The sequence below is a fragment of the Eutrigla gurnardus genome, assembly GCF_963514095.1.
Source record: "Eutrigla gurnardus genome assembly, chromosome: 18".
Lineage (NCBI taxonomy): Eukaryota > Metazoa > Chordata > Actinopteri > Perciformes > Triglidae > Eutrigla > Eutrigla gurnardus.
The window spans coordinates 14,856,985-14,884,885 of record NC_139929.1 but is presented as its reverse complement, the minus strand read 5'-3'; the positions used below and the strand labels follow the sequence as shown (position 1 = coordinate 14,884,885).

At 41.6% G+C, this 27,901-nt stretch overlaps 2 protein-coding genes across 5 annotated transcripts; one reads left to right on the top strand and one right to left on the bottom strand.

Annotated features, from left to right (window-relative positions):
• Positions 1 to 1,538: 1,538 nt before the first annotated feature.
• LOC311029267 (leukocyte elastase inhibitor-like) lies at positions 1,539 to 8,548 on the bottom strand. The gene is made up of 10 exons (XM_084034334.1): positions 8,409 to 8,548; positions 7,937 to 8,124; positions 6,326 to 6,478; positions 5,405 to 5,545; positions 4,766 to 4,883; positions 3,830 to 3,972; positions 3,649 to 3,726; positions 3,128 to 3,217; positions 2,874 to 3,054; positions 1,539 to 2,671 (listed from the first exon to the last, which is right to left on the bottom strand). The coding sequence occupies exons 2-10, from the start codon at positions 8,117 to 8,119 to the stop codon at positions 2,442 to 2,444; spliced, it is 1,317 nt and encodes a 438-aa protein (XP_083890460.1). The 5' UTR covers positions 8,120 to 8,124; positions 8,409 to 8,548; the 3' UTR covers positions 1,539 to 2,441.
• Positions 8,549 to 9,112: 564 nt separating this feature from the next.
• On the top strand, positions 9,113 to 22,965 carry snx16 (sorting nexin 16). Of its 4 annotated transcripts, none has more exons than XM_084034019.1 (9): positions 9,113 to 9,262; positions 10,618 to 11,153; positions 11,431 to 11,517; positions 15,023 to 15,171; positions 15,336 to 15,405; positions 15,704 to 15,840; positions 15,943 to 16,065; positions 17,678 to 17,715; positions 19,662 to 22,965. In XM_084034019.1, exons 2-8 carry the CDS (start codon positions 10,767 to 10,769, stop codon positions 17,694 to 17,696), a joined length of 972 nt encoding a protein of 323 aa, XP_083890145.1. In that variant the 5' UTR covers positions 9,113 to 9,262; positions 10,618 to 10,766; the 3' UTR covers positions 17,697 to 17,715; positions 19,662 to 22,965. The 4 variants fall into 4 exon arrangements, with proteins under 4 accessions (XP_083890145.1, XP_083890146.1, XP_083890143.1 ...); XM_084034020.1 differs by having other exon boundaries at positions 17,678 to 17,720; positions 19,662 to 19,799; XM_084034017.1 differs by lacking the exon at positions 17,678 to 17,715.
• The last annotated feature ends 4,936 nt before the right edge of the window (positions 22,966 to 27,901 follow it).

The window sequence follows — 27,901 nt, the reverse complement described above, 5'->3', positions numbered from 1 at the left end:
CTTCCCGAAGCAATCACGTGGTACAGCCGGGCAGCCAGGCTTTGGACGTCATAATTCTTGGCTCCTCCCCTAAATGAAGCAAGCCTCGATACGCGCTTCGCGGAAACGCCCCCTTCATTACTCGACACACGCTTCGAAGCCTCGGCACATCTCGTAACATCACTAATTAAAAGTTACAGACCGTGTTCAGTCAGTCCGGTTCGGTACAGTTATATCCGACCCCGTCACTCTGAACAAAGGGGTCCCACAAGGGTCAATCTTAGGGCCCTTACTCTTTCTACTCTATATAAATAATATTTGTGATCACCTGAGGTTTTCCTCTTACCATATGTATGCTGACGTCGACACAGTTTTATACACCTCCGCTTCCTCTCTAGAAACAGCATACACTAACCTGCAGACTGATTTCACCCTCACTAACACTATTTAATGCAATTAATTGAATCAACACGTGAATTTATATCTATATAGATTGTCCCGTCACATCTGACATCAGATCAAAGGCAGATGGCCCGCGCAACGGAAACTCAGCCTGACTGAATTAACACAGCTGAAACTGTGATGCAATCTAATGAGTTCACATCTCTCTCAGCCAACCACAGACACCCTCGGCATCAGAGAAGAATTCAAAAGAAAAGAAACAGAGAGAGAGAGAGAGAGAGAGAGAGAGAGAGAGAGAGAGAGAGAGAGAGAGAGAGAGAAAGAAAGAAAGAAAGAAAGAAAGAAAGAAGCTGCTGCTGCTGTCTTCTGTCATTGGGTTGTCAAGTGACGAAACTTGCACTGCACCTCGCCTCGGCGCATTAAAGGTGAGGAGAGGAGCTCATTTGATTGGTGAAGATCTGAATCGGCTGTGTTAATCCCATTCCACGCCTTCTCTCCTCCTCGTCTCCCACTCACACCTTCTCTCCTCCCTCTTTCCCACTTGCGGGGGTGGGAGTGACGGGAGGAGTGCCATCGCCGGACTGCGCCGTCCACAAAACTTGCAAAGTCCAGGCAGACACACCCCGTCGGCGCGGCGCAAGTGCGCTGAGCCCCAACTGCGCCTGGTGGACGAAACTTGGGCCCTGTTTCTCTGCTACCTTGCTCTTGCTATGTATTTTCTCGCCTGTTTGGATTGATTGTTTTGTAATGCTTCCTGACCAGGACATCTTCGGAAAAGAGATTTTCAAATCTCAATGGATCCTTCCTGGATAAATAAAGGTTAAATAAAAAAAATAAAAAAATAGAGAAGCTAGGGGTTGGGGGGAATTGATTCATGTAAGAATTGATATAGTTTTAAATTCTACAAAAGAACAGCATTTGAATATGAAAATTAGTATTCAATTGTGGGAAAAAAAGCAGCACTATGCACAAGTCACTTTCATGAATTGAAAATGACGGCAGAGAACCCGTCCACAGAGAGTGACACCGTGTAAACAAGCCACATACCTGTCATTTGTGAGCTTGAGCTCAGACGGAGACGAAAGTACTTAAAATATGGGTGAGTTGTACTTTAATATCTTTAAACATTTGTAATTATTAAATAGAAAACACATATGATATTGTGATATTTACTGGAAATGGCATGCAGTATAGCCGACAACAGATAGGAAACATTTAGGTGGTATTGCTCTCGCCAGCAGCCATTTTATTTAGATTTTCTTTGTGAAATTTCATCTTCAGGAATTGTCAATTGAATGTAACTTGCAGCATTATAATTTCTTGTTTAATTTGAATTGAAGAATCATAAAAAATGTTTAAATAAAATGTGTTTAGCATGAATAAATGTTACCTTTTGCCCTTGTTAGTGTGTACATTGTGTGTACATTATTGCAATCTGTTGATGAAACATTTTCAAATACAAAAACTCCGATCTTACACATACTTGCCATAATTTGCCTTTATTGCGCACAGCAGACTGGAGTAGATCCTGAAATGAGCACCCCTACTGAGTCAAGAATTGTTTTTTAACTAGAATCATCACCCCAAGAATCAAAATCGGATCGTGAGATAGGAAAAGATTCGCCCCCTAGTAGCTTTAATAGACATTCATCACCCCTGGCTGGATCCTTCTGCTCTACAGGCATGGACGGATTACTGAACAAGAATACTGGGTACAGATCTGTTTGAAGTAACTGCTAACATTTCTTGTTGGGAAGTCACAAGTAGACATACAGTGACCACAAAACTACCAAAAAGAGACACAAAACGACCACAGAGATGCTAAATGATCAAAACAGGACACAAAATGAGCACAAAGAAACACAAAATAACCCAACAGGATAGGACCACAAAGACGCGCAAAACATCTGCAAAGAGATGCAATAAAATGACTAAAAAGCTTTCTCTTTGAAGTTCTGCCACTTGTTCTTATTTATGTAGGATGGGGGCCTTTTACCTGTCTGTGCCCAGGGGCCTATTGTCTTATAATCCGTCCATGTGTTCAGGGTGCACAGTAGTGCTCACTCGGGGGAGCAGTATCGGCCAGCAAAGAGAATGCTGGAGGAGGGGTTGTGTCGGATGAAGAAGAGGAAGGGGTGGTCTGCGATGAATCTGGGAGTAATCTGGATGGAAGTGCGCTCTATTATGATAACAGCAGTGGCCGCAGCAGCCTCCGTTCCCTCCTCGTTGACCTCCACGAAAGCCTTGTGGATGACCTTTGACAGCACCAGGTCGTTTGCCGGGGACATGCCTGTCAGCAGAGGAGAGAGGGTTAAGCAGACTGTCTTGTGTTTGTGCACAGCATGTTGTTTGAATTTCAAGTGCAACCTTTTGGGTTTTGAAAGACCATTTAATGATGTTTCTATATATTTGGGATATAAAGAGGATCATTTCATTTATCTGTTAGGTATGTTGAGCTCCAGACATAAATACATTTATGGCACATGTCTCACCAGAAAAGTTACTCCTTTCGCTACTAAAAGCGTCCACCATGCCCATGCTGATCAGAATATCTCTCAGGGGATACAGCTCCTCCATCTTGAATCGAGGAAGCCCCACCTCAACCTCTGCTTCACCCAGCATGTCTGGACGAGTCCACTCCTCGAATTTATCATAGGTCAGCTCCCTCTCCAGCTAATGTGGATACAACAGCAGTATTAGTCTGTCTGTATGAAATGTGTGTTATGTATGTGAATAGGTGTGCTACCTTCTCCAAGCCTGTTGTGTCGTCATCTATCTCATTGGGCAGGAAGATGAGCATGCTGAGATCCTTCCCTACGTAGGGCATCTCCAGGATCTGTATGAATAAATTCCGCTTTTCATAATATTATCTTATTATCTTAAAAAACATAAGTCTGATAGTTTCAATCGTTGTCAAAGTGGAACCAATTGTTCTTTGGATCAGGATAAATATGTCCAGTATATGTAATTAAAATAATGTTCTTACCTGTAGCACTTTGATCATAGCACTGTTCTACTTAAGGTAGCCTTGCTGGACATCTTACTCAGATGAGGACCTAACACTTGTTTCTATTTTTTCACTCTTACTTTATCGGCAATGATATGTTGTGGTTTCTTTCTTTCACCAAATGTAATTATTGTAAGTCGCTTTGGACAAAAGCGTCTGCTTGCCCTAAATGTAAATGTAAATGTAAATCCGTTCATAAACTACACTAGCAGACAAACAGACATTGGCAAAACCAGACCGTTGAAAAAAATGAACATTACCTGACAGTTGACCTCAGGAATGGAGGTGTGAGGGAACTCACTTTTCTGGCGCATCATCTTCACCACCTTAGTGTCTTTCTAAAGGCAGCAGCAAACAGAACAAGCACAACATGTCAGATACAGTAGTGTATATGATTATTATATTATGGTGTTCCCCCATCCACCGCTGTTGCAGTGTTACCTTGTTCATTCTAAACTGAGCATCAGTAGTTTCATTCTCCTTGAACTGTTTGTTCCAGTTGCCTTTGAAGTAGATGGCATTGACCAATACCAGCAAGGTTGAGTCGTCCAGCACATCAGGGACCAGCAAGTCCTTGATTTTATCTGAGGAGCGGTGAAGAGAAAAGGCATTGTCATTAAGCATGAGACAAAGACACAGACATAGCTCTATGTTTTCATCCAGAGCTCAGGAAAATGAGATTTCTTATTCCATAAACATGACTGGAGGAAAACAACTAGAGATGTACAAAAAAAAATTGCAATGGTTGTGATGGGATTGTTTAACTTAGCAGTTTATTATAGTATAGTTTAATTAGTAGGTTGAGTAGCTTCGACTTATAATATTCCAGTGTCATGAGGTTACCTGTACTTGCACTTATGTCACATGTTACATGAGCTGTAGAATGGACCTCCTGACACCAGTACAGCTGGCAAGTCAACATGGACCTACAGACACCAATGAGTGGTTCGTCCATCCACAGCCTGGACAAAGTTCTCCGTCGACACAAACAACGGAACAATGCTTCCCTGATGACACATCACCAACAAAAATGACTGAAGACTGAACAGTCAGACTCTTCAGGAGTCTGCACCTATCTGGTCAGATAGTTTGCTCCGAAGCTGCTGGTGACGCGGTCCGCTAGGACACAGACTTTGTCTGTTTACAGTCTGTCTGTAGTGACTGCTAGCCTGTTTTGGACGCTTTCCTTAATAAATTACTCAAAACTCTGTTAGGAGTAGTATTCTTATTTCTCACCAGGAAGTCATACACTGATTTCCACCACAATGGCTTTAAAGGTTCAACTAAAAATTTTGAATATAATGCATTTAACCAAAGGAAGTTTTGTGACATCCAGAAAGAGACGTTGGAAGATGGTTTAAATAATGTGAGATCTACCTTGTGTCTGCTTCTCCACCCAGGTGTTGATGTTGATCCTGGCCTCCTCCACGTTGTTTATGAAGTCCACAGTCTCCAGCTCAGCGTTGTAGAACTTTCTGGTTTGTGCTAAGAAATCCTGGAAACATAAACAGGACATTTGAATACTCACGCCACAATAAGATGCTCACATTAACCAATCCACAAATAAGACTTAAAGAAATGCTGTGGGATTTGCATGAGTTTCATTAAGTATGCTGGCAGTTTTCACGTTGAGCATAGACTGCAGACTGGCGCAAACTGGCCAATCACAGTGTAGCATTGGCCAGCTCCGACAAATAACCAACACTCCTCCATAGATGCACATTGATTTTTGTCATTTTGAGGCTTTGTGGATTTCCGAGTGAGTCATGGTTTAACTTTGTGTGTAATTCTCATATTTAAACATATAAATGTGTTTTTCTCTCTGAAATAAATTAATAAAGTAGCTCATATTTAATCAGGGAGTGGAATTAAGGACTTAGTGTAGTGCCAGGCAGCTCTGACAGTTTGCAGCGAGGGGCAGGGCTTAGCAAAGGGTTGATTGCATCATACAAGGTTGCTCACTCTCTCGCCAATTAATTAATTCATGCAGCACACAACAGGCTCATGAACACACACCTCAGCAAACGAGTAGGACTGCTCCCCATAAAGCCTGTTGGCAAGGCTGAGGGAATACAGCGCGTCTTCCTTGTTGAGCTCACTCTGCAGTTGGGCAAAGCTATCGTGGATATTGTCCTGACCGAGCTCAGGTTTCAGGCACTGCAAACAGCCAGAGAAGACCTGCGTGTTACAAAGACACACTGACCCATTGATAGCATCAAGACAACTGTGTATTATGTTAATATGGACCACTGAGGTCAGCTTACCTGTTAAATGATGAGAATAGACACCAAAATCATCTTTAACCCTGGTGCTCCACGCTGCCACTTACAAAAGCAGATAATCAAAAACGTTGAGCACCTTTAATACCTACCATGAATCCATAATCAGGGTCAGTCTTTGTTCTTTTGTATCGTATTGGTCATTGGTTCTCAATTTGTCTAGTAACATAAAATAGATGATTTTGGTGTCATTGTTCTCATCATTTACTTTAATGAGAATGCCTTTAGGCAAAAACCTGCCACAAGCTGGAAGTTTTCAGAAGTTTAATTCTCCTTATGAGCCACATCACCTTTTGGAAAGAATGTGGAAAAAGGCAACAAACAGAACAAACAAAAGCCTTAACACTTTTAACATTAGAAAATAACCCATTTACACACACAATTATCCACCACTTGCCCACCATTAAGCGACACTGTCACCTTCATTGTGAACAATTAAGTTTTGTTTCTTCATCAAGACACTGAATTTTCCATCTGCTCATATATGCTGCTGTTTGAAACATCACATTACCTAATATTTCCAAAGTCTGTTCTCAAGAAGCATGAAAAAATAAACAAAGCAGCGGGAAAATAAGTGTCAAATACTCTGATTTCCTCACCAGAGGACAACACCAAGCCTCATCATTAATCATGCCTTTCATTCTGGTTTTGTTACCACCTTGACCAGATAATTAGGCAGTTTGCTGGTCTGCCTCAACTGCATCTGCATCTGCATCCGCGTCTCCATCTGCGACCGCATCGGCGACTGTTCTCCAAGCATTTGCTGTCCTCCAACTGGCTTCGGTTTCTCTCTCTTAGTGAAGCTAAGGACCTGGAGGTGCAAATGGTAGTTTTCTCTCATCAGTATTTGCTTACTGCAAATTTCAACATGGTTCGAGTGTATGTGTGTGTGACAGGACAGATTCATGCATAGCTTAAACATCTGCATCTGCAATCTCTGCCAACTGCCTGAAATAAGGTTTGTTTTATAGACAAGCCCTTACTTTAGTGGCTGTGCCTTGAGGTCATGCCACTATGGTGAAGTTCCTTTATAGCATTTAAACATTTTCACTGCTGCCGATTGAAATCATGAAAGTGGTGTTCATTTGTGAAGGTCATCTTGCTGAGAAAATTGTGTGTCATAAACCGTTGTTTGCCACAGAGCATATTTTCTGCAATAATCTAACATCCAATCGAAATTGATAAAACCAATGCGACGCTAACTTCAGCGCTGGCCTCCAAAATAACGTGATCCCTGCAGCACACAATTAGCCAAAAGTTACAAAATCGAAGATCTCCATCCGTCTTTGTTGACACTACTGGCAAGTTGCAGTAATTGCAGGTAGGTTTCGGGACCAGAGATCCAAACAGCTTTGCCGCGTGTGACTCTTTCCTGGAATGTTGCCACAGAAAACCTGTTTGTAATACTGTACATGCAAGGGCAATCACAGTTATGTTACCTGATGCGGCAGAAGACAGTGACAGCTGACATTTATTTAAATTAAATGTTTTACTAAGTCTGGAAGGTGAGAAAAGGTGACTGTCAACTTTATGCAACCAATGCAGTAAAAGTACAATATTGGCCTCAGAATCACAGTGCAATAGTGGTATAAAGTAGCAGATAATGGAAGTACTCAAGTGCCTCAATATTGCACTTCAGTACAGTGCTGGAGTAAATGTATGTCCATCGCTGAAATTCACTCAAGACAAGACCATATCGCTCCCATTTCGGCTTTGTTACTTTACTGTGCTGATCTTTTTTTTGTCTACAACACAGAGGAGTTATTCTTCTGTCTGTAGTGCTAGGTAGAATAGAACAGATCCCTGCCACACCTTCTGACTGGAAGACAGAATGAGTAGTTAAAGCATGTACAGACACTTTCCCATGCCACGCCCCACTCTGCTATACAGTTAAATTTTTCCAGTGGCAATTCAGACAAAACTCCCTCTGGCTTCTCTCTGATACCATCAAGTGTCTGATAACAAATAATTAATTCATATTGTTACTGTTGGAAGACACCTCTTCTTTAATTAGGATTACCTCAGAAAACCTGTGATCATGACAACTTGAAACCCAAAGCAACGCCTTGTTCTTATGATGAATTGATATGGTTGCAAAATTCCAAAGCCATGATTAACCAGCTGACTTGTAACGGCATTCGAATGTGTGCCTGTTTAAACACTCACAAATGGGTGTGTTAATGTGAGAATGGTAACTTTTTTTGCTGTGTGTGTGTGTGTGTGTGTGTGTGTGTGTGTGTGTGTGTTTGTGTGTGTGTGTTTGTTGTACCTCTGACATCTGTGAGTATGTGTTGCCCCTGGCCCCCAGCATCACCATAGCCAGTGCTGAAGAGATGCTGAACGGGGAGAAGAAGATATTCCCTGTCTTGTCCTCATCACTCAGCTTTTTGAACAACGCCAGTGAGAAGGTGGTGTTGGCCTTGGTTGTCTGGGATGAGGTTGATGACTCCATTGTGTCTGATACAGAGCAGAGCATTATTTATCGCATTATAAACTGGAGCATATGTTTTGAATTGAACTCGAGACAAATCCCCATTCTTACTTTACCGACATATGTTCACCCCACCGATAAATCTAAACAGATTTAGATTCTTAAAGGAAAGTAAAATGATCACACAGATGTTGCTACTCAATCACTGTTACCTTCGCTAGGTGAGAACGGCATGAATCATGAGCTGTTAGTAAAGGCTGGATATACTCCTATCGAAATCAAATGACAACAAGGCACAGCCTGTACTTACTGACAGAGACTCTTCTTCAAAGCAAACAAGGGATCTGGAGCGATTCAGTGAAAGCAAGACGCGTTCTGTTTGAATCACCAGTGTTATTGTACACTCTGACACACCTGAGCTCAAGTATGTCTGGATGTAGCATGAGAAAGTATCTATAAATCACACCCATCAGGGAAAGAAGCACCCACCCATTTTAAGCTTTGCCAATGGGTGTAACTGCTAACCGGAGACACTCTACATAATCATACTTGAATGAATGCCATGTGGTTGTATGACACTGTCAGTCAGTCAAGTTGCAGTTTACATCCACATCTGCCTAAGCTGTTATCACTTATTAGACATATGTATGAAATTGTCATAATCAGAATGTGAGTTTTCTTGAGTTAGAGTCAAAAACGTGTTTTGGGAGGTCACGGTGACCTCTGACCACCAAATTCTAATCAGTTTAACCTTGAGTTTGAGATTCACAGCTTTATACTGCCACTAGTGTTGCCACTAGATAACATTTTAATTCGATTAATGTTGGCCTGTGTGCTCTAACGTCCTTATGTACAAATGTTTTAATAAGTCATGGATGATCTGGTAACTTCACAAAAAGGCGTGCGCTGAACAACCATGATAGTGAGAACCAACTCTTGTTTTGCTGCTGAATTACAGTGGTTCGACATTATATATGCTACAGCGACCTCATCTGGCCATTTTGAGGCATTACAGCTCCCGTGCCCTGAATTCAACCGAGCTACCATGAAGTGGACACGGGGAGGGAGAGACTGCACCGGAATAACAGCAACAGGACAATCACACATCGGGCTTGATGCCTATAATAAAATGACTCTCTGAAGGGGACGGATACTGGCTTCCTGGTAAGCGAAAGTCGTTATAATCGTGCGTCATCTTAGCCTTGTCCACATAGACTGTCCGTCCTAGCTTACTAGCTAACGTGAAGATAATGGTCCTCCAGTGGTGAGGAGGACACGCCAGACGCAGTCCAAACAAATGTAGATTTAGCGTTGCATGATTCGTTATCGCTAGAAATACCTGCTGGAAAGTAAAAGAAGACTTTTGGAAACACCTATTAGGAATTGCTACTCCCTTCGGCATGGAAATTATATTATGAGCAGCTCTCATTTTGACATTTTAGTAAGCCTACTTTGTTTGGACTGTTAACAGTAAGCAACTATAACTGACCTAGCTAACGACAGCTGCAGCTGTACCTATGAGTGAAATTACGTCCGGCGGTTGCTTTGGTGTATATTATTACCCAGGTTAACTGTAATCTAACGTATTGTAGACTCATTGTAGCAACCAGTTGTGCCTTAACCGAGAAGCACAGGGCAGCGTTACACCGACTAACGTTTCATTGCCTCATTTTGTTAATGGAGTTCCTGTTCGTTAGGTTAGCTCGCGCGCTAACTTCGCCTACCAAACGCTAGCCACACCGTGCTAAAAAAAAAAAAAAGCGTGACTCAAAAGAATAAAGTAAGGTGAAGCAGGATATCTGGCAGCCTGCGTGTTGTTGTCATGTTGGCTCTAGTCCCAACTCGTTCGTCAGCGCACCAAAATAAGTGCAGTATGCAGTCATTTTGTGTCAACTTCATAGTTCCTCCTCTTTGTATTCCTCCTCTGTATCATTTATTTTATCCTCTGGACGTCATGTGGCTTTGAAATACGTACTTAACATCCTGCGTTACTAGCCAGTTAATTGAGGTACATTGGTAATAGAGGCACAGGGCTGGTCTCTCTCAGCTCCAGTGATGCTGAACTGATGCAGACAGGTTTGACAGGTCGCTGACAGTCTCTCAGTCTGAGCAGAAATCCATTTCAAGGCCCGATCTTCCACAAAGACCTACATGCAATTACCTCTTCCCTTTGATCTCAAACCAAAGCATCATGTCTCCTCTTCGCAGCATTTGCCCAGATGAGTCAGGCTTGTACTGGAACAAGTGGATAAAAGCTCATCAATCGACAAGATGATCTGACACAATATATTTAGCTGCAGTTCTTCACAGGCTTTCTACACATAATGAACAAATCCATGAATGATGAATGACAGTAACTCACGTCAATAATTTATCTGCCCTCACAGTCTGGTAACCTTATTTCAGGAGAATGTTTGCCGAGTCTGAGGAATCCATTTTTGCAGCCTGTATTTAGGGAAGCTTATAGTCATGATGATCGATACAATTAACAAGAATTATTATTATTATTTTTGGTGCAGGTGCTTAGTCTTTGTCAGACCCACAGGGTGAACGTTGCTGCTTCATTCCTCATCACACAGCACCTACTGAAGCAAGGCACGGTCAGTGTTGGTGTGAAGAACCGTGTTGAGTACTGCGGTGGCGGGGCAGGAGCACAAAGCTCAGGAAGATGGCGTCACCCTTTGTGCCTGTCCCTGTGCCGTTGGACAGAGCCTTGTCCGGAGGTAGCAGCAAGCTCAGGCGGCCACAGCGAGCTTCATCACTAGGCAGCGTCTCCAGCACCTTGGCCGGGGATGACCATGGAAGAGGATTTGGGGGATTAAACTCCCGGCACCAATCCCGCTGCACGGACCGAGGCAGCCGGAGCAGGACACCACCACCCCTCCAGGGCACGGTGACACGGGCCAGGGAGAACGGGACTCTGGAGCACTCCTTGGAGTACTCCAGCTGTCCCCGCTCTATATCAGATCCTGCTGGGAGCCAGCAAGCCGAGGAGAGACCTATTACCCCAACTGTGCTGGGGTATGAGGTCATGGAGGAGAGGGCCAAGTTCACGGTATGAAACCAATGCTACCTTATTCACTCCATATTGACACAGCATATTAACCTATTCATTAGTTGTCTAGTTAGTGATAGGACAGCACTTTAAGGGGATCAAATATGCACACTAAAGACAAGCACACAACATGATGCATACTACAGATTAAAGTCTATATAGTTACTTATTAATTGGATCACAATCAATTACAAGCATGTCACAAAAGGTAACAACTCTTGTAGTTCTTTAAAAACAAAGCACTGAGACCATGTTTGTTGTCTTACTTCTGTTGCAGGTATTTAAAGTCCTGGTCAGGAAGAGCCCAGATGAGAGCTGGGTTGTTTTTAGAAGATACACAGACTTCTCCAGACTCAACGACAAGGTGTGTTTGTATGTACATATGGGTGTGCACGTTTGTGTGCAGAGTATGGGCAGTCACAAATCTCAATTCTGTCTGAAGCTTTATTTTGCGATCATCTGTTTGCAGACACTGTTTTTGACCATCAAATAATTGCTTTGGGCATGCTTTCTTTTGTTTGTTTGTTGAGTGCGCTGTGGAAGTGATTAGAGCTACACAAAGAAGCCTTCTGTTCCCAAATAGCCCACAGGCCCGCGCCAAGTAGGGGAACAGGTCTCTCATGATTTCGGGAAGGACCGTTTTGTCACAGATAACAAAAAGGGGGGAATATTAAGCCATGTGATGTTAGTGTATGAATAAAAAAAAAACTACAACAGAAAAAAAGATGATATTAGAGCTGCAATAAACAAGCAAAAGATACTTTTTTCGGCTTGCAAACTACTGATATAATCTGTTACTGAAATGTACTGATTCAGACACAGTAACCCCAGGCAAGAAGAGTGGATACACAGGAGATGGGAACACCCAGCAGGACAGAGAGGGGTGTGTGGACAGCCTTTCCTTCATACCTGTGGCTTTTCCATAAAGGCAGCTTTAATGTCCATGGTTGATGGCCTTTTGCCTGTATGTACTGTAATAGTAGAGGCCTTATTGGACATGGATTTAACTGACTGGAAATATTTCAGCATTAGGTGCATAAATCAATATGGCACTTCAGCATACACATGTGGCTTGTATTCCTCAGTATAATTAACTAGGAGAATTGCAAAGAGCACTTATGGTTATTAAATATGATTTGCCTGCAGCATACATGGCCAAACATGCACATGTAATTAAGATAAACAGCAGCATTGACGTCTGGGATGGAACACAAATTGGGTTATCAGCATGCTGTAGGGCCCCCCGCTACATGGCTGGCAGCAAACATTGCTAGTGTAGTAGTTTGGACCTCAACCAACATTACTGTATTTTTATGCACATGTTTCAAGCTACAAGTGAAAATAAGCATGTGTGCATTCACACTAACCCACGTCCTGCTGAGCAAATTCATTTCAGGGCCTCTTATCAATACAGTATTTCCCAAAGCTGACGACATGCGGCCGAATGTCACATTGTCTTAATCTGTATACATCTGTTTTGAGGATTTAGTAAATCACCAAGCCATGCATACACTCGGAGAAAAAGCACAGATGGAGGTAGGCATGATTAAGTTTGAAGGCTCCGTTTGAGGCGGGCTGCACATTACAATGAACAAAAGAGGCAGGTCGCTACACTGGCTTCATCACCTTCAGTGGTGTCACATTAAGGCTCACATGGAACACCGTCCCTACCATGACACACACATATATTTTGACTTAGCACTCACACACATTTTGGTTTATCAAGCACACGAATGATGGAGATACAACACCCGATGAACTGCATCACTCCATCTGCAGTTAAGTCCAGGCTACCGGCGTTCTGTGTCTTCAGTGAGCATATTGCTTTTCACTTTGGCGACCGTGTTTACAGGTTAGAGCAGCCAAACATCAGCGGCTGCATCTGCTGAACTGCTGCTGCTCGTACGCGTGTGGTATCCACACAGACGGCATCGCTGCACAGCTGTTACTCGGCTACTACCTCTGATTGAATCAAGTTAAAATGTACTTTATGGGGCAAGCTGCTCCTCATATAACACATGTAGGTATATAGCTCATTCTCCAGTCTTATTTGGAAACCAATGAAAACATCTGGAGTTTTCTTGTTGTAATTTTTCTTTTTTAAGCAATGTTCCCTTACATTGTCAATAGAGTGAAAATTGGTAGTATCATGTTATGGGGTATCCCTTTTAGTTTTGTAACACTGTGTCAGTGCAAAAATACCCCGAAAAAACTGTGATTTTAAGTCATTGTGCTCACCCCTAGCATTTGGCTATATTGTGACAAAAAACACAGCATGATGATTTTCACTGAAGTACTTTCTAAAGTACAAAGTCACCGGATAGCCCTCATTTTTATTAAAGGCAGCCACTGGACATTTTTGGATTGAGTTCATCTATAATCATAATGTGGTGAGTTTTCATGCCAAGAATTTAGCCTACACACTGAGCAGTATTTTCAGAAGTGGTCTGGTTTGGCATGTATGCACAGTTGCCCCAGTCAGGGTCATATAGCAGAACGAGGCTCGTGGTGATGCAAGCGTCATCAATAGAGCTAATGTTTATCTTCTTTTCCTCAGCTATGACTGGGACCGTTTGCGAGGAGGCGATGCCATTCCAGTGTAATTTACTTCAGGGTTCGGGGACCTCAAGACAGTCACATTCATTTTTTGGTCAACGTTCAAGGTCGCTGGGGATCACATCTGTCCCTTTTTCACAAATGTGGCATCTCAGAATGCCTGAAGGGAATTTCATTACATCTGGCACAAAGAGACTGATTAGAATCTGATGGTCAAATATCAAGGTCACTGTGACCTCACGAAGCACATTTAATTATAACATCTGTCAGCATTCATAAACTAACTATGACAATAGGGTAAAATGATAAAGTGATGACAGTTTGGACCGGCATGGATGTAAACTGCACATTGACTAGGTGGTGCAGGCATAGGGCCTCGGTTTGAATCAGGATTTTTCAGAAGAACACATTTGTCCACACCAATATTTGAGCAAACTCGTTTCCATGGTCTTTGGAGTGAGCCGACAACCCACACCGGCGTGGAGAAACAGCTGCATATCGCAGCACTTCCTATCCCGTATGAACCCTGTCTCTTTCACTGCAGGCCAAATCTGAAGGGGATGCTGCCATATCAGCAGAGGAGTAACATAATTAATTTGTCCTCAAAATATTACGACTTCTGAGAGAACACCTATGTGGGGAAATATTTTGAATTTGCAGAAAGTTTTGAACACAGCAGAAATCTTTCTGGAACGCGGGTCTAGGGGTCGATTCATAAAGTCTCTAATTCAAGATCCTGATGAAGATAAAAGTTATCTACAGCACATCTTAGCATTTCAGAGAGCTTATAAGGTGAAAAACAGTTAGATCATACATCTGTCCAGCGCAGCAGTCTGTGTTGGTTTACACAACCCCAATGAACTTCTCTGTAAATGATGTAAACACTGTCTGAAACTAGAGTCTTGTCTTAACCAACATTACCTTACTTGATTTAAAATGTACAATCACATTTTAAAATATGAATTTGATGTGACGTTAAAGTAAAGTTAGTCGCAAATGTGAAAATGTGAAAATGTGACACCCTTGCAATGTGGTTAAAGGACAGTAGACATATTCCCTCATTTGCTTTAGTAGCAGTTTAATCTCAAGCTGTAATAAGTAGAAGAGTGTGAGCGGAGCAGTAGATATACTACTGTATTTCTTTTTAATCTTTGCCATCTTCTGTCTTTACCCCTCTTTGCGTTATATCCACAGTAACCTCACATTGTCTTTAACACTGAATAGTATTCTTTCACGATAACTGCTGTGACTAACTGTGGGAGAGATCATATGATACTCCTTCCTTACCCTGTCTGTTTTTGTGTGTTTCCTAGCTGAAGGAGATGTTCCCAGGCTTCCGCCTCGCGCTGCCTCCTAAGCGGTGGTTTAAAGACAACTATGACAGCGACTTCCTGGAAGACAGGCAGTTGGGACTACAAGCCTTTTTGCAAAACCTGGTTGCACACAAGGACATTTCCAACTGGTATGCAACATGATTATACAGCGTTTGTTATATTGCAATGGAATTATTTGACATTTTTGTCTAAACTGTGTGCTTTACAAAGTGGTCACCTGATCATTTCTACCTTTCACTAAAACAAAATTCGTATTGCTGAGCACACTGGTTGTGTTTGTTTGTCTTCACAGCCTGGCAGTGAGAGAGTTTCTGTGTCTGGATGACCCACCTGGGCCTTTTGATAGTCTGGAGGAAAGCAGGGTAAGTATGCATGGGTAATTATGTGCACTCACGTATTGTATGGGTCTTTTTAGTAGTGCCGACAGAAAATGTAATATTTATACAGTGACTTTGCAAACCAAGCATCAATAGCAGGATGTATAGAAATGTAAATACGGTTTAATTATAGATTCAACACATGGCTTAGGATTGTTGTAGAGTCTGCCTTTAGGTTTTTACTTGTTGAAGTTTCCTGCATCTTCTCTGTTCCACCAACCTTTGTTCCCACGGTCAGTGAATATTTTCTGTTCTTCTTTTCTCTATTGCTCCCTCCCTCCAGGCGTTCTGTGAGACTCTGGAGGAGAGCAACTATCGTCTGCAGAAGGAGCTACTAGAGAAGCAGAAGGAGATCGCCTCCCTGAAAAGGAGGTTGGAGGAGAGGGAGCAAGCCACCCTGCTACTGGAGAAGCATATCGAGTCAGTAGACATGCACAGGCACATACAATACATATGGGAATGAGGGTTAGACACGTGTAAAAAAATTGTGTGTGTGTGTCTGTGTCTGTGTGTGTGTGTCAGGGGTGAGTGTGTGAGCCCAGAGTCTCTGTGTGGTCTGTCGGCTCAGGGCAGTGAGAGCAGTGCAGATGCAGGTGTGGAGTCGTCTGCTGCAGAGGCTGATCAGGATGTGCCTGACGACACCGGGTAAAGGACACACGCACAAACACCTGGACGCTAGTGAATAGGATGTACAGCACCAGCATTAATGTTAAAACCAACGCAACTTACACAGCCACCTTAAATCTCACCTTCCCATTCTGCATTGGCTCCTTTACAGCAAATGACACTGAGTGATAGTTTACCATTTGCTGCATGAAAAGAGAGCCCCAAGTAATTTTTTTTATGTTTTTCGATGTGGCTCAGGGTCAAATGATAGGTTAATTGGTCAATGTAGAATGCTCCATCAGTCATCCGATTGATGACCTGCACTGTGACCTTTGCTTATACAATTACTGCTGCCGCCGTAGCTGCAAATCACGTTTCACTTGTGTTTGACGCCCATCGCCGTCGTAGGTTTCAAGTCTGTTTTCTTCCATTTCACACATGCACAGTAACCGCCGTGATTATGATGAGTGTAAATTAGATTCTGGTTTAATGTTGCGCTTGTTTTTTCTTGGCAATAAGCTGCTGCTGTTGTTGAAACTCCACTGTTCCGTAAGATGTTCCGGCTATGGTTTTCATGGAAGTAGAGGGATTATGCCCCATTAACCACTGGGAACATTTAACGGCTGTGTTTACTTCAACAGCAAATTAACATGGCAAACGGGAGCAGATTGGAAAAACCTGGAGGCTTCTTGATAATTCTAATATAAAGCATGGGGGAACGAAGGCCTGGTTCTCCCTCCAGTTAAATAAGACCATGGCTAATTGACTATCTGCATTTAATGAATTTAATCAACAGGTAATCAAATAACGAAACAAATTACATATAAGAAAAGAGGCCTGAGAAGACTAATGCATTTAAACCCTGTGCTCTGCTTCTGCCTATGGTTGACGTGCTATACATGCTTCAATTACCATGCAAATGCAAGGTAGTTTTATTGAGCACAATACCTGGTTCAGTTCAGTCCTGTTGGTCCTGTTTTTAATCATGAGCGTGCTGGTGTAATTACCAAATCTCCCGACTGAATAATTCACTTCACGCAAGATGATGTCATCTAATCTGTGATTACTCCTGTTAACCTTCAAATTTACCCCTCATACTGTACAAAAGTTTCACCTCTCTTCTTAAAAACTAAACACTAAACCAATCAAATTACCTTTAATTCATCAGTCCTCACTAACTATAGGCCTCCTTTTTTTTACACTGCATTGATTTATTTGTCCCTTTCAGAAAATAGTCCCAAATACTACTGACAGTACAGAGACAAAATATAATAATAAAAATATATATAATAATATATTAAAGTTACTGTATATTTTCTGGATCTGGATCCCCACATGATGCACCAATTTGCTGAAATTGTGCTGGGTTATATAACTGCCCTTCTAAATTCAAGAAGACATAACCCAAAGTTTATTGAAAGTAATTTCAGGCCCAAATGACAGCCATACTTTTGGACTTTAGCACACATCTGGATAGACACACCAGTCTGTGATTTTTCCTTTAAAGAAATGATTCATTTGCATGTACATCTGTAAAGAGATCCATGAAAAGGTGATTTTCATCATAATCACACCTGTTAGTGTGCTTTTTAAAATGTTTCCCCTTCCCTTGTGTTTTTTTTTTTTTTTTTTTTGCCCTCACATTTCACAGCAGTGCTGCCCCAATCTGAAAAAAGAGCCCCATAACATGTGAGGTACTTCATACTGCATACCAGCTCAGCAGGCTAACACTATGGCACATTGTCTTTTCATATTCCTCTTCTCAGTAACATGCATCCCACTGTTTCCATAATGGAGGTGTCCTGTTTCATGGTAGCAGGATGTTGAAGCATAGGTTCCTATTGTTTTCATGTCTTGTCTTAGTACAATGCTCACATGATATGAGCAGTTATGTGTTGCTCTTATTATCCATACTAGCCACACATTTATCACATGAGCATCGTATTAAGATTTACTTGAAAAAAAAAAAAAATACAAACCTATCTTTTATGTGCTTGCAGTCAACATGTGTATCAAGGTTGGGGTAATTTCACTTTCAGTGCCTAATTCTCTTAAACAGAGTTGCTTCCCCTTTTTAAGTGAACATTCTGCATCTTTTATGTGGATATCCCAATCCGTGTTGAATGTAAATGTAATCTATCCAAACAGAAAATTCCTCAGTGCGTACTATGTTGACCGAGACAGCTGACTGCTCACGGAGCTGTGCTGTTAGTGGCTATTAACCAGCATGCATTGCACGTGACCTTCTGTCCAACGGTGTCCTGTGTGCCCCCCGTCGTTCCACTCAGCAGCCCGGAAATGAGACACAGGAAATATCTGTTGGTCTTCAGGAGCTGCAGTATTTCTGTGTGAACTGCAAACCCCACTCTATATTCAGTTGATGACATTACTGCTAAACGAAGGGCGCTTTCACACCTGGTTTGTTTTGAACCTTAGCGCCTGCCGAATAATCTGAGTCAGCCGAAAAATCATTTCAGCAGTTTGATGAATTACTAGTTTTTAAATCGACATGCAAGTGAAGTCAAGTATTGAGTATTAATTCCACTTTTTAGATTATCCTGAAAATGATTTGTCCTCAACCATGATGTGTATTAATTGCACTGCAATGTTCTGTGTCCTGTCAACCTTTTGGCTGTGCCACACTGCTCCCCTGCATCATATGTGACTAACATACTGTTAGCACGTCTCTTTCACGATGTGATGTGCGCTCACTACATGGGCATCGTAGGTTGATCGGATTTCAGGTCTTCCTCCTTCCTTTCCCCATCTGGTGTCATGACACGCAGGGCAAAGCCCTCTAGTCAAGGCAGAACGAGTAGGATTTTCCTAAAAAACAATGTAAAGACAGATGCAATTATAATCCATCTCAAACATCACTTATGACCCACAAGAAGTGATGTCAGTGTCTGTATCTGCAGAGACACTGCACTCTTTTAGTATTTATTTTTTTCGCTGTGTTCCTTACGTTTCTGGCCACTAACCTCTATTTAAAATAAAACTGGGCCAGATCATAATGCACACATCCCAGAGGAAGCTGTGTTTGTGGCAGACACGCACAAAACGTATAGGTTGAAGGTGAAACAGCAAGCAGATACAGAGAGTGACAAGCATCCTACACATCATTTAGCCTGAAGAGGGGCTAGCATTGAGTGTCAACAAATCCTACTGATCCTGCCTGCCTAAAATAGATTAGAGCATCTGTTTGAATACTAAAAAAAATAGACTTTTGATTTTATCTCGTCTTCTAGCTTATTGTTGTAAACGGCTAGATTTGGGTCTCTATCTGGGATAGTGTGGAGTTCTGGTTCTATGCCCTACCTTTCTCCATGTTCTGTCATGTTGTGTGAGATGGGAGGGAGGAGATGTAAAACCTGTCTTCCTGCTTCTTCCGACCTGTATTTGTAACTCGCTGATGTTAGTGGTATTAACAACACGCCCCGACGGTGTCTTCCCTCCACAAGGATGGCTCACAAGTTTGGCTGTATTAGTATTTCTTCTCTACTATACATTTCCTCATGGACTCTATCTGTCTGTCTGGCTTTGCGTTGTCTGAGATGTACAGCTCTCACATTGCATTGATGTGATTTGAACTGGTTTGCTGAGTGTGTTTCCTCTGCTGTGACCTCCCTGTCTAGGGGCAGATGTGAGGTCCAACCGGTGCAGTCCTCTGCCTGTTGGTGTGGACCGTTACTCAGCACCTCTCCTCCAGTCATCCAGGTCACTCAGCTTAACCAACAGAAGCTGGAACAATAACGATGAACGCTGGTTCCCTGGTTTACACTCCATCTCTCCGCCCCTATCAGACCACTCCACCTCCCTCATGTTTGAGCACTAGTCCATAGCTTTTGTTTGCTTTTCTGGACTTTCATTTACCTGATTTTCTTTCCTCCAACCACAACTCCCATTTTCTCTTTTCAACATCCAGATTGTAACCCCTGTTTCACCTTTCAGTCTTGGAGATGGATCTGACGCAGCCTTGATCTAAAGATCTGTGTATGAGTTAAAAGGGAACAGATCCCATCATACAGCAACAGCCTGTTTCACTTCTATTCCCGCCCATACGACGGGTTATTGGATATTTTATTTTGCTTGTACAGAAGACATTCTGAAGACCTTCTTCAATCTGTGCAAGATATGAACCGTAACTTAACATGGCTGCACTTACTAAAACCTCAGACTAAGTTGCTCTGTCTTAAACTGTATGGGGATTTTTCAATCCTGTTTGTTCACCTTTGAACCCTGTATTGCGGCTGTCTGATTGATTCAACTTGAGACTGTGGTCACAAAGCCAAAGTTTGGCTTCTTGACCAAAAAATACGATGACTTGAAGACCTTCACTATCATGACAATCTACAAAAAACCCAAACCACCATCTCATCAGTGTCTGCGGATGTGCATTGCCTTATGGCCCTCTCAAACCAGAAGCAAAGCCTGGCTTTAAAATTGTTTTATAAAAGTCTAGATAAATGAAACGTCTCAGGATACATATTGGTAACCAGGTGGGTATCACAGTGGATTGATTTTATTTAAGCAGGTACTTCCATGTCATTGCTCTGTACTGCCATTGACTAATTGAGGCTATAGACAGACCTTGAGACATTTCATCATGTCTTTATTTTCAGCCTGAATTCCTTCATGTTTCAGTGCCATGCATGATTTGTGTTACTAAAATTCCTACGAGAGACGATGCAGAAAATCTGCCAATGAAATGTGGCCTATATTCCCTTTTTGAGGGATATTATGCACACTCATCATGTAATTTCCCTGACACATGCGCCAGTTTGCGTTTAGACATTGGTTATGCCAATTTAAGTTGGTCAATATTTACAACATTAAACCTCTTCTGGCACCTTGCCTGTTAGTGTAGTCCGAGCCTGGGCTTGTTTAAGTTTCCTCAAGGTCTACATATGATATTGTAATGTGATCATTAAAGGACCAGTTCACCCAAAAAACACAATATGTTTGTACTTAGCCCGACTGGTGTGTAGCAATGCATTTAGTTATGGTTTTATCTGCTACAGATTTTAAAGGTTCTATATACAGGATTCCAGAGTGTTAATAGCAGGAAAGAACTTTATGGAACGTATATACCTCGAACACAAAACCAAAACTATCTGCAGTGCTCGATGCACCAAAATGCCGAAAACATTTGGTGTAGTTTGGGTGAACTAACCCTTTAAAGCTAAGGCGATAATCTTAGGAAATCTAGCAAGAGTACGCTAGATTTCAAAAATAATCCAGCGATGCCAACTCTTATCCAATGAATTGATAGTAGCTAGCAGCGAAGTCGGCAATCTTTTTTCGAGCATTTGATTCATTGATTGCAGTCGGGATGTCATGAGAATTTAAACTAATCACAAACACTTTTTTTGATGCAGATTAACAACCCTCCCTTTCAGGAACTGTGTCATTTATTAATTTTAAAATGAACCTCAGCTTCAGTCAAGGAAATCCAGAAGTTATGACCTGAGAGACTAAGGAGCCACAGTACTTTATTTTAACGACACAGCCTTTGGTTTTATTAGATCAAGGCTATTGACATATACAGAATACAGAACCATCGTGTTTCAGGAAGATCTGGTTGACATGAGCAACTGATAAACAATAGCAGGTAGTAATGTGCGGCTTGACCTTAGGCCGGTTTTGGCGGACCTTCGCAGGTTCAGGCGGGCAAGTCAGAACAAAGCAGTGTTTTAAGTAAGTTAATAATGACTTACACACACTGCATGCAATAGGCCTTCTCTTCCCCTCTCTCTGTCATGCTTGAGACGCCTGACTGACTTAGACACACTCAATGCACTCAAGTTCGCTTGGACCTCCTTCAAGTCAAATGTGCTACTATAAAGCCTGAATTCGCCGGCCCGTGTTTTGGCCGGTTGATTGACGAATGTTTTTGCAGGATGGGCGGATTGGCTCTTATAGCAGGTCAGTGGGTGTGGGTAATTTAAACATTGACCCGCACGTCATACTAGCCAGTGTGTTATCAGGCCCACACATCTCCCAAAGCCATATGTAACACTTACGGGGTGCGGTGGCTTCACATAGGGTAGTGTATACTATAGCTGCAGTTATCACTCTTTTTATGATGAGTTAATGAAGTGTACATCAGCCACAGCTGTGTTGAATCGTCTCAAAGTCAAACTGGGAAAGGGTCCCGTGATGCACTTTATGGATGAATGGCAACCTTTGATGTTTGCTAGGAGATGGTTTTTACTACTTCATGTTTGAGACAGAAACGTGCCTTTTCAACCACTGAATCTGTCTTTATTCCCAACTGGAACTAATGTGTCAATATGTGAGTCATGTAAATGGAGTTTTGTTCATGTTTTTGTTTTTCTGTAAATTCCCCTTCACATATAATTCAAAGTGCCTTGAACATTTTTCACCTAACTTGCTTCTGGTGTGTTTAAATAGCTTTATAGATTTGCGTAGAACATGAAACAATTCCACTTCATTGTTCAGATGGAATTATGTTTTAAATGACACTCATGTGCTTGGAATTGACTGAACTACGCATTTTTTTAATATTACATGAATTAATATAAAGTCTTAGTTCACATATACACCTTTAGTTGCACTATTCAAGACTTAAATGGATAACATTTGGTATCACTATTAATGTCCTGTATTTAAAGGGATAATTCACTGAGAAATTGTGTCCGAAATTAATTCTGTAGATGTAACACATTCTGTAGCAGAGATGTTTATCAGAAAGAAATATATAATTCACCCTCAGTGACGCGTGGAATGATCTATTGAATACACACACTATGTTTCTACACATTTAAAACTGTTGTCAGGAAATCAGATTCGTAGTTTGTGCTTGGGTGAAATAAACTGTCACGTCTGATATGTGATGAGATGAGAGATGTTGTGTGAGTGTGGTCCCTTTTAAAAGTGTGGAGCTTTAAAAATGTAATAAATTCTTATCATGAAAAATGCTCATCGTTTTCCACCGTGGCATCGTTTCACATCCGGACACCATGTTTCAGGGATTTGATTTAACAATGTGGCTTTTCACAGGATTTTCCATTCCAGTTGTTCTTAAGTTTGTCTTTGCCGTCATTTATTTGGCATTTTTGTTAGGTAAGGTCTAAATGTAAAATTGTTATTTTGATGGATTCCTTGTTTCATGAAGAAGCTTACTGCATTGGCCACACCAATCCTTCCCAAAATAGATTTGCCATCGATTGAAATTTTTTAAAATTTTGTTGATTTTCAACATATGGAAGAGAACAGGAAAACATTCCATGCTCTAAGAACTTAGTATAAATCCATTTATATGCCATTCTGTTTTCCAGAACTGTCTGCCAAATCTTTACTATGGCCTGTTTGACAAACCACCCATAACTCTTGATCACAGCATGACAAAAACAAATTTGGATCACAGATACAATTTAACTTTGAGCGAAGCCACAAAATGTAATGGCGCTCTGCTTGTATGTGGTACTATATCGTGACGTGAAATATAAATGGCTCCGTAGGAGTTTGAATTTTTTTGAATTTTCTCTTCACCCTTTAACATCCATTAATCTATTCAAACATTGTGTTCCCCCAGAGTGCTTATACTCTAGCTGTTAGGAGACGAGTTACTGCTAGGCATTTCCCCTCTACAGCTGTGTATTATTATTCTTTGAAGAATGGTATGTGTATTTCCAGGTCTGGTATATATCCCCATTACATAGCTTACATTATGTGTTCACATGAAACATCTGACACAGAGCAGTTGAGGTGTGCAACGATCCAGAGACGATGGACCAGTCACATTCACTGCAGCATGGACTATTTGCTCGCTGAATTAAAGTTGTGGTAAAACAAATAAATGCTGCTACATTTACAACTATTGTGGAGCTCAATTACAGTAAAGAGCAGGTCGATTCAACTGAACTATCAAGCTATCACACCCAGTTCTGTCTACAAATAAATTAATTATTAAATCTGAAGCGAAAAACATTTACCAAAATAAATCCTTAATTTTCAGGCGCAGTGAAAAACAAATTCATAACTGATAAGTTTGCGGCTTGAACAGAGGCTTTTCTATATCTATGATCAGATGATCAGTGCACGGACCTTATATAATATATATATATATATATATAATATCAGATGGGCAGACGAGGTGGAGTAGCAGCAGTTTATTTAGACCATCAGGGTGAAAGTGAGAAATATACACTAATCTATTATATTGTCATTCATTTCCATGGTGACCAGAGTAATCTCAGTCAGAGTCAGAGAGTGAGTTACTATGGTTATGTGCATGCAGGGAGGGCACTCGAGATTTTCGTCACTATGAAATAATATAATAATAAACATGAATTAGCAAAAGTCAGGTCAGGTTTTTTGAGTCAATTTAAAGTTGATGGCAGGACAATCCAGATGAGCCCTCTAGATCTAGAAGTGGATAGGCATGTTTTTTCCCCATATGAGAGTAATTCCATCAAATTATTATAGTGCTTGAGTTATAAAAAAAAAAAAATAGAAATATGGTCTTCCATTTCCAGTTCTGTGTGTGTGACTGTTACATATGACTCCATGGAAATTGTTGTTGATAAGTGTAGTAATTGTTTTTTGAATGTATGTGTGTGGTCATATTTGATGATATCACCCTAAACATGTGGAAAAAATTATGTCTTATTTGGGGTTGTATAAAAGTAATTGATGTTGCTGTTAGTTTGCTGCTAGACTGCCCTGAGAACACAGGGGCGTTGCTCCCTTCGTGTGCAGCAGACTGGAGAGCAAACTGTTGTTTAACCACAGTGAAGATGTTGTTTTGGAAAGGCTCAATGCCAATAAATATGAATTGAAGTAGCATTTAATCCCATGAAACGGGATTCCCAGGAATACACATTTCAATTATTTCCTGTTTCCACCTCCTGTGAGCCCACCCGTTTCACTACCTTGGTAATTCCCCTCACTCACCTGGGAAATAAACACTCTTAGGCCTACAAACCCTGCTGTTTTCTTCCCATGGAGCCCACATGGAAACTGTTTTGGTCTAGTAAATGCCATCAGTCCGCCTGATAAAGGCAGGTTAGTGACCGGCTGTCCCCCAACAGGGTCAGTGTAGATTGGATGACAGTAAACACCGCTCACGACTCTTCCAATGGGGATTCCCAGAACCACAAATTACCCTCCGCCTCCCCCCGGCAATCACAGAATGCAGCTGCATCCAGTGGAATGCAGGCCGGCACGCACAGGCAGCCTCTGGACAAAATAAAATCTGTCTCATTTTAATAGAAAGACTTTCAAAATACCAAAGACTTGCTTTGACTAATTATGTTTCCTCATACAACCAAACACTCTTCCACGAGGCTGTTGACAGCAGATGGATCACAGAGTCATATACCTTGTGCACTTTGTTTTTTATCAATTTATTTGTGACGTGAAATTGTACAAGTTATAATGCAATCCTGTCAACTCCTTCAACTTGTGCATTTATATTCGCAGGCGTTTGGGCTGGTTGGGTCATAAAAATCCTGATTAATGGCAGATACGTAGTGATTGAATGAAATCATATATAAGAATTATTATTAATGAGAAAAATATGAATTGTGGAACCTCCTCAGGCAGGATCCAGCCAAGTCTCTGCAAATCATAGCTCATTCTAATGTTGACAAATATAAATGGTGTTCTTTTGACTCATTAATACCACCAAATCATACACTAAGTAGCCAGGTCAGGTATGCACAATTCACCTTGATGCATTTAGGGTTGCTTGAAATATTGCCAGTGTGTTTTGATTGTAGCTCAAGTTATACCTGAAATACAAGTCTCAGGATTCCTGTAATAGTGTGCTTCTGCTTCTGGGACAGGACATTTAGACATTTGGACTGATACAATTAGTAATTAATGTTTCTCTAAGTAATTATTAATAATAATTTGAATGTCAACATTTTAAATTAAGCTTCAAAACTATTTGTTATACCCCTACTTTCTTCATCTGATAGTTGTTGTTTGCTGTGATGGCAACTTGTACTCCAGCTCATCAAATGAATTGATGAGAGATTTATCTGTCTCTGCTGTGTTGTTGTCTGTTATCTCCTAGTGCTTAAATGGTTAATCATCAAACTAGTTGATCTATGAAATGCAAGTTTAATATTGCATAGATGCCCTGCACATTCATTCATTTCAAGACCTGAGCTCCTTTTTTTTGGTGTGCATTTTGAATTTTTTCTCTTTGCTATTTAGACTTATTGGGACTTAATAAGTATAAAAACTAAGCATCATCTTTTAACATGATGTAGTTTTTGTAAGGGTCCATGAATGTGAACATCTGGCCCCCGTTTAGCAGAATAGCAGAGATGGTATAGACAACCCAAAATGTGATGTCTATGCATGTGGATGCCAGGTCTTAAGAGGTTAAAGGTCTATTTATTATCTCAACCAGAAGAGTCATGCTACCACTCGCATGCATCTGTGAGAACCATTGAACCATTATGGCGGCCATATGGCGGCCAATTTATGTATCTGTGTGTGTGTGTGGGCATGTTCTGCCGTCATTGCCAAAAGTATTCGTTCACCTGCCTTAACTCGTATAAGAACTTAAGTAACATCCCATTCTTAGTCCATAGGGTTTAATATGACGTCGGTCCACCCTTTGCAGCTATAACAGCTTCAACTCTTCTGGGAAGACTTTCCACAAGGTTTAGGAGTGTGTTTATGGGACTTTTTGACCATTCTTCCAGAAGTGTATTTGTGAGGTCACTGATGTTGGAAGGAAGGCCTGGCTCTCAGTCTCCACTCTAATTCATCCCAAAGGTCTTCTATCGGGTTGAGGTCAGGACTCTGTGCAGGGCAGTAAAGTTCATCCACACCAAACTCTCTCATCCATGTCTTTATGGAGCTTGCTCTGTGCACTGCTGCACAGTCATGTTGGAACAGGAAGGGGCCGTCCCCAAACTGTTCCACAAAGTTGGGAGCATGGAATTGTCCAACATCTCTTGGTATGCTGAAGCATTCAGAGTTCGTTCACTGGAACTAAGGGGCCAAGCCCAGCTCCTGAAAAACACCCCCACACCATAACCCCCCCTCCACCAAACTTTACACGTGGCACAATGCAGTCTGACAAGTACCGTTGTCCTGGCAACCGCCAAACCCAGACTCGTCCATCAGATTGCCGGATGGAGAAGCGTGATTCGTCACTCTAGAGAAGCGTCTCCACTGCTCTAGAGTCCAGTGGCGGTGTGCTTTACACCACTGTATCCAACGCATTGCATTGAACTTGCTGATGTATGACTTGGATGCAGCTGATCGCCATGAAACCCATTCCATGAAGCTCTCTACGCTGTTCTTGAGCTAATCTGAAGGCCACATGAAGTTTGGAGGTCTGTAGTGATTACTCTGCAGAAAGTTGGCGACCTCTGTGCCTCAGCATCCGCTGACCCCGCTTTGTCATTTTACGTGATCTACCACTTCTTGGCTGAGTTGCTGTCGTTCCCAATCACTTCCACTTTGTTATAATCCCACTGACAGTTGACTGTGGGATATTTATAAGTGAGGACATTTCACGACTGGACTTGTTGCACAGGTGGCATCCTATCACAGTACCACGCTGGAATTCACTGAGCTCCTGAGAGCGACCCATTCTTTCACACATGTTTGTAGAAACAGTCTGCATGCCTAGGTTCTTGCTTTTATACACCTGTGGTCATGGAATTATTTGGATGGTTGAGTGAATACATTTGGCAGTACAGTGTATATCTTATAACACACTCACATTGCAGGGACTCACCTTTTTTTGAGCCCACGTGGGGACAATTGCAAGTCCCCATAATGTAAATCATCACATTTAGGGTGAAGACTTGATTTAAGATAAGGTTAGGTTTAGGTTAAGGTTAGAGTAAGGGTCAGGAATAGGCTGGGGGTGCCACGCCCA

Coding starts and splice junctions, on each gene's coding strand:
- LOC311029267 (XM_084034334.1), bottom strand. CDS start 8,119: ATGGAGTCATCAACCTCATCCCAGACAACCAAGGCCAACACCACCTTC. Junction 5,546..6,325: donor TGCCTAATTATCTGGTCAAG/GTGGTAACAAAA, acceptor GGCTGTTTGCAG/TGCCTGAAACCTGAGCTCGG. Junction 3,218..3,648: donor TTCCTGAGGTCAACTGTCAG/GTAATGTTCATT, acceptor TTATTCATACAG/ATCCTGGAGATGCCCTACGT.
- snx16 (XM_084034017.1), top strand. CDS start 10,767: ATGGCGTCACCCTTTGTGCCTGTCCCTGTGCCGTTGGACAGAGCCTTG. Junction 11,518..15,022: donor TCTCCAGACTCAACGACAAG/GTGTGTTTGTAT, acceptor TGTGTTTCCTAG/CTGAAGGAGATGTTCCCAGG. Junction 15,841..15,942: donor CTACTGGAGAAGCATATCGA/GTCAGTAGACAT, acceptor TGTGTGTGTCAG/GGGTGAGTGTGTGAGCCCAG.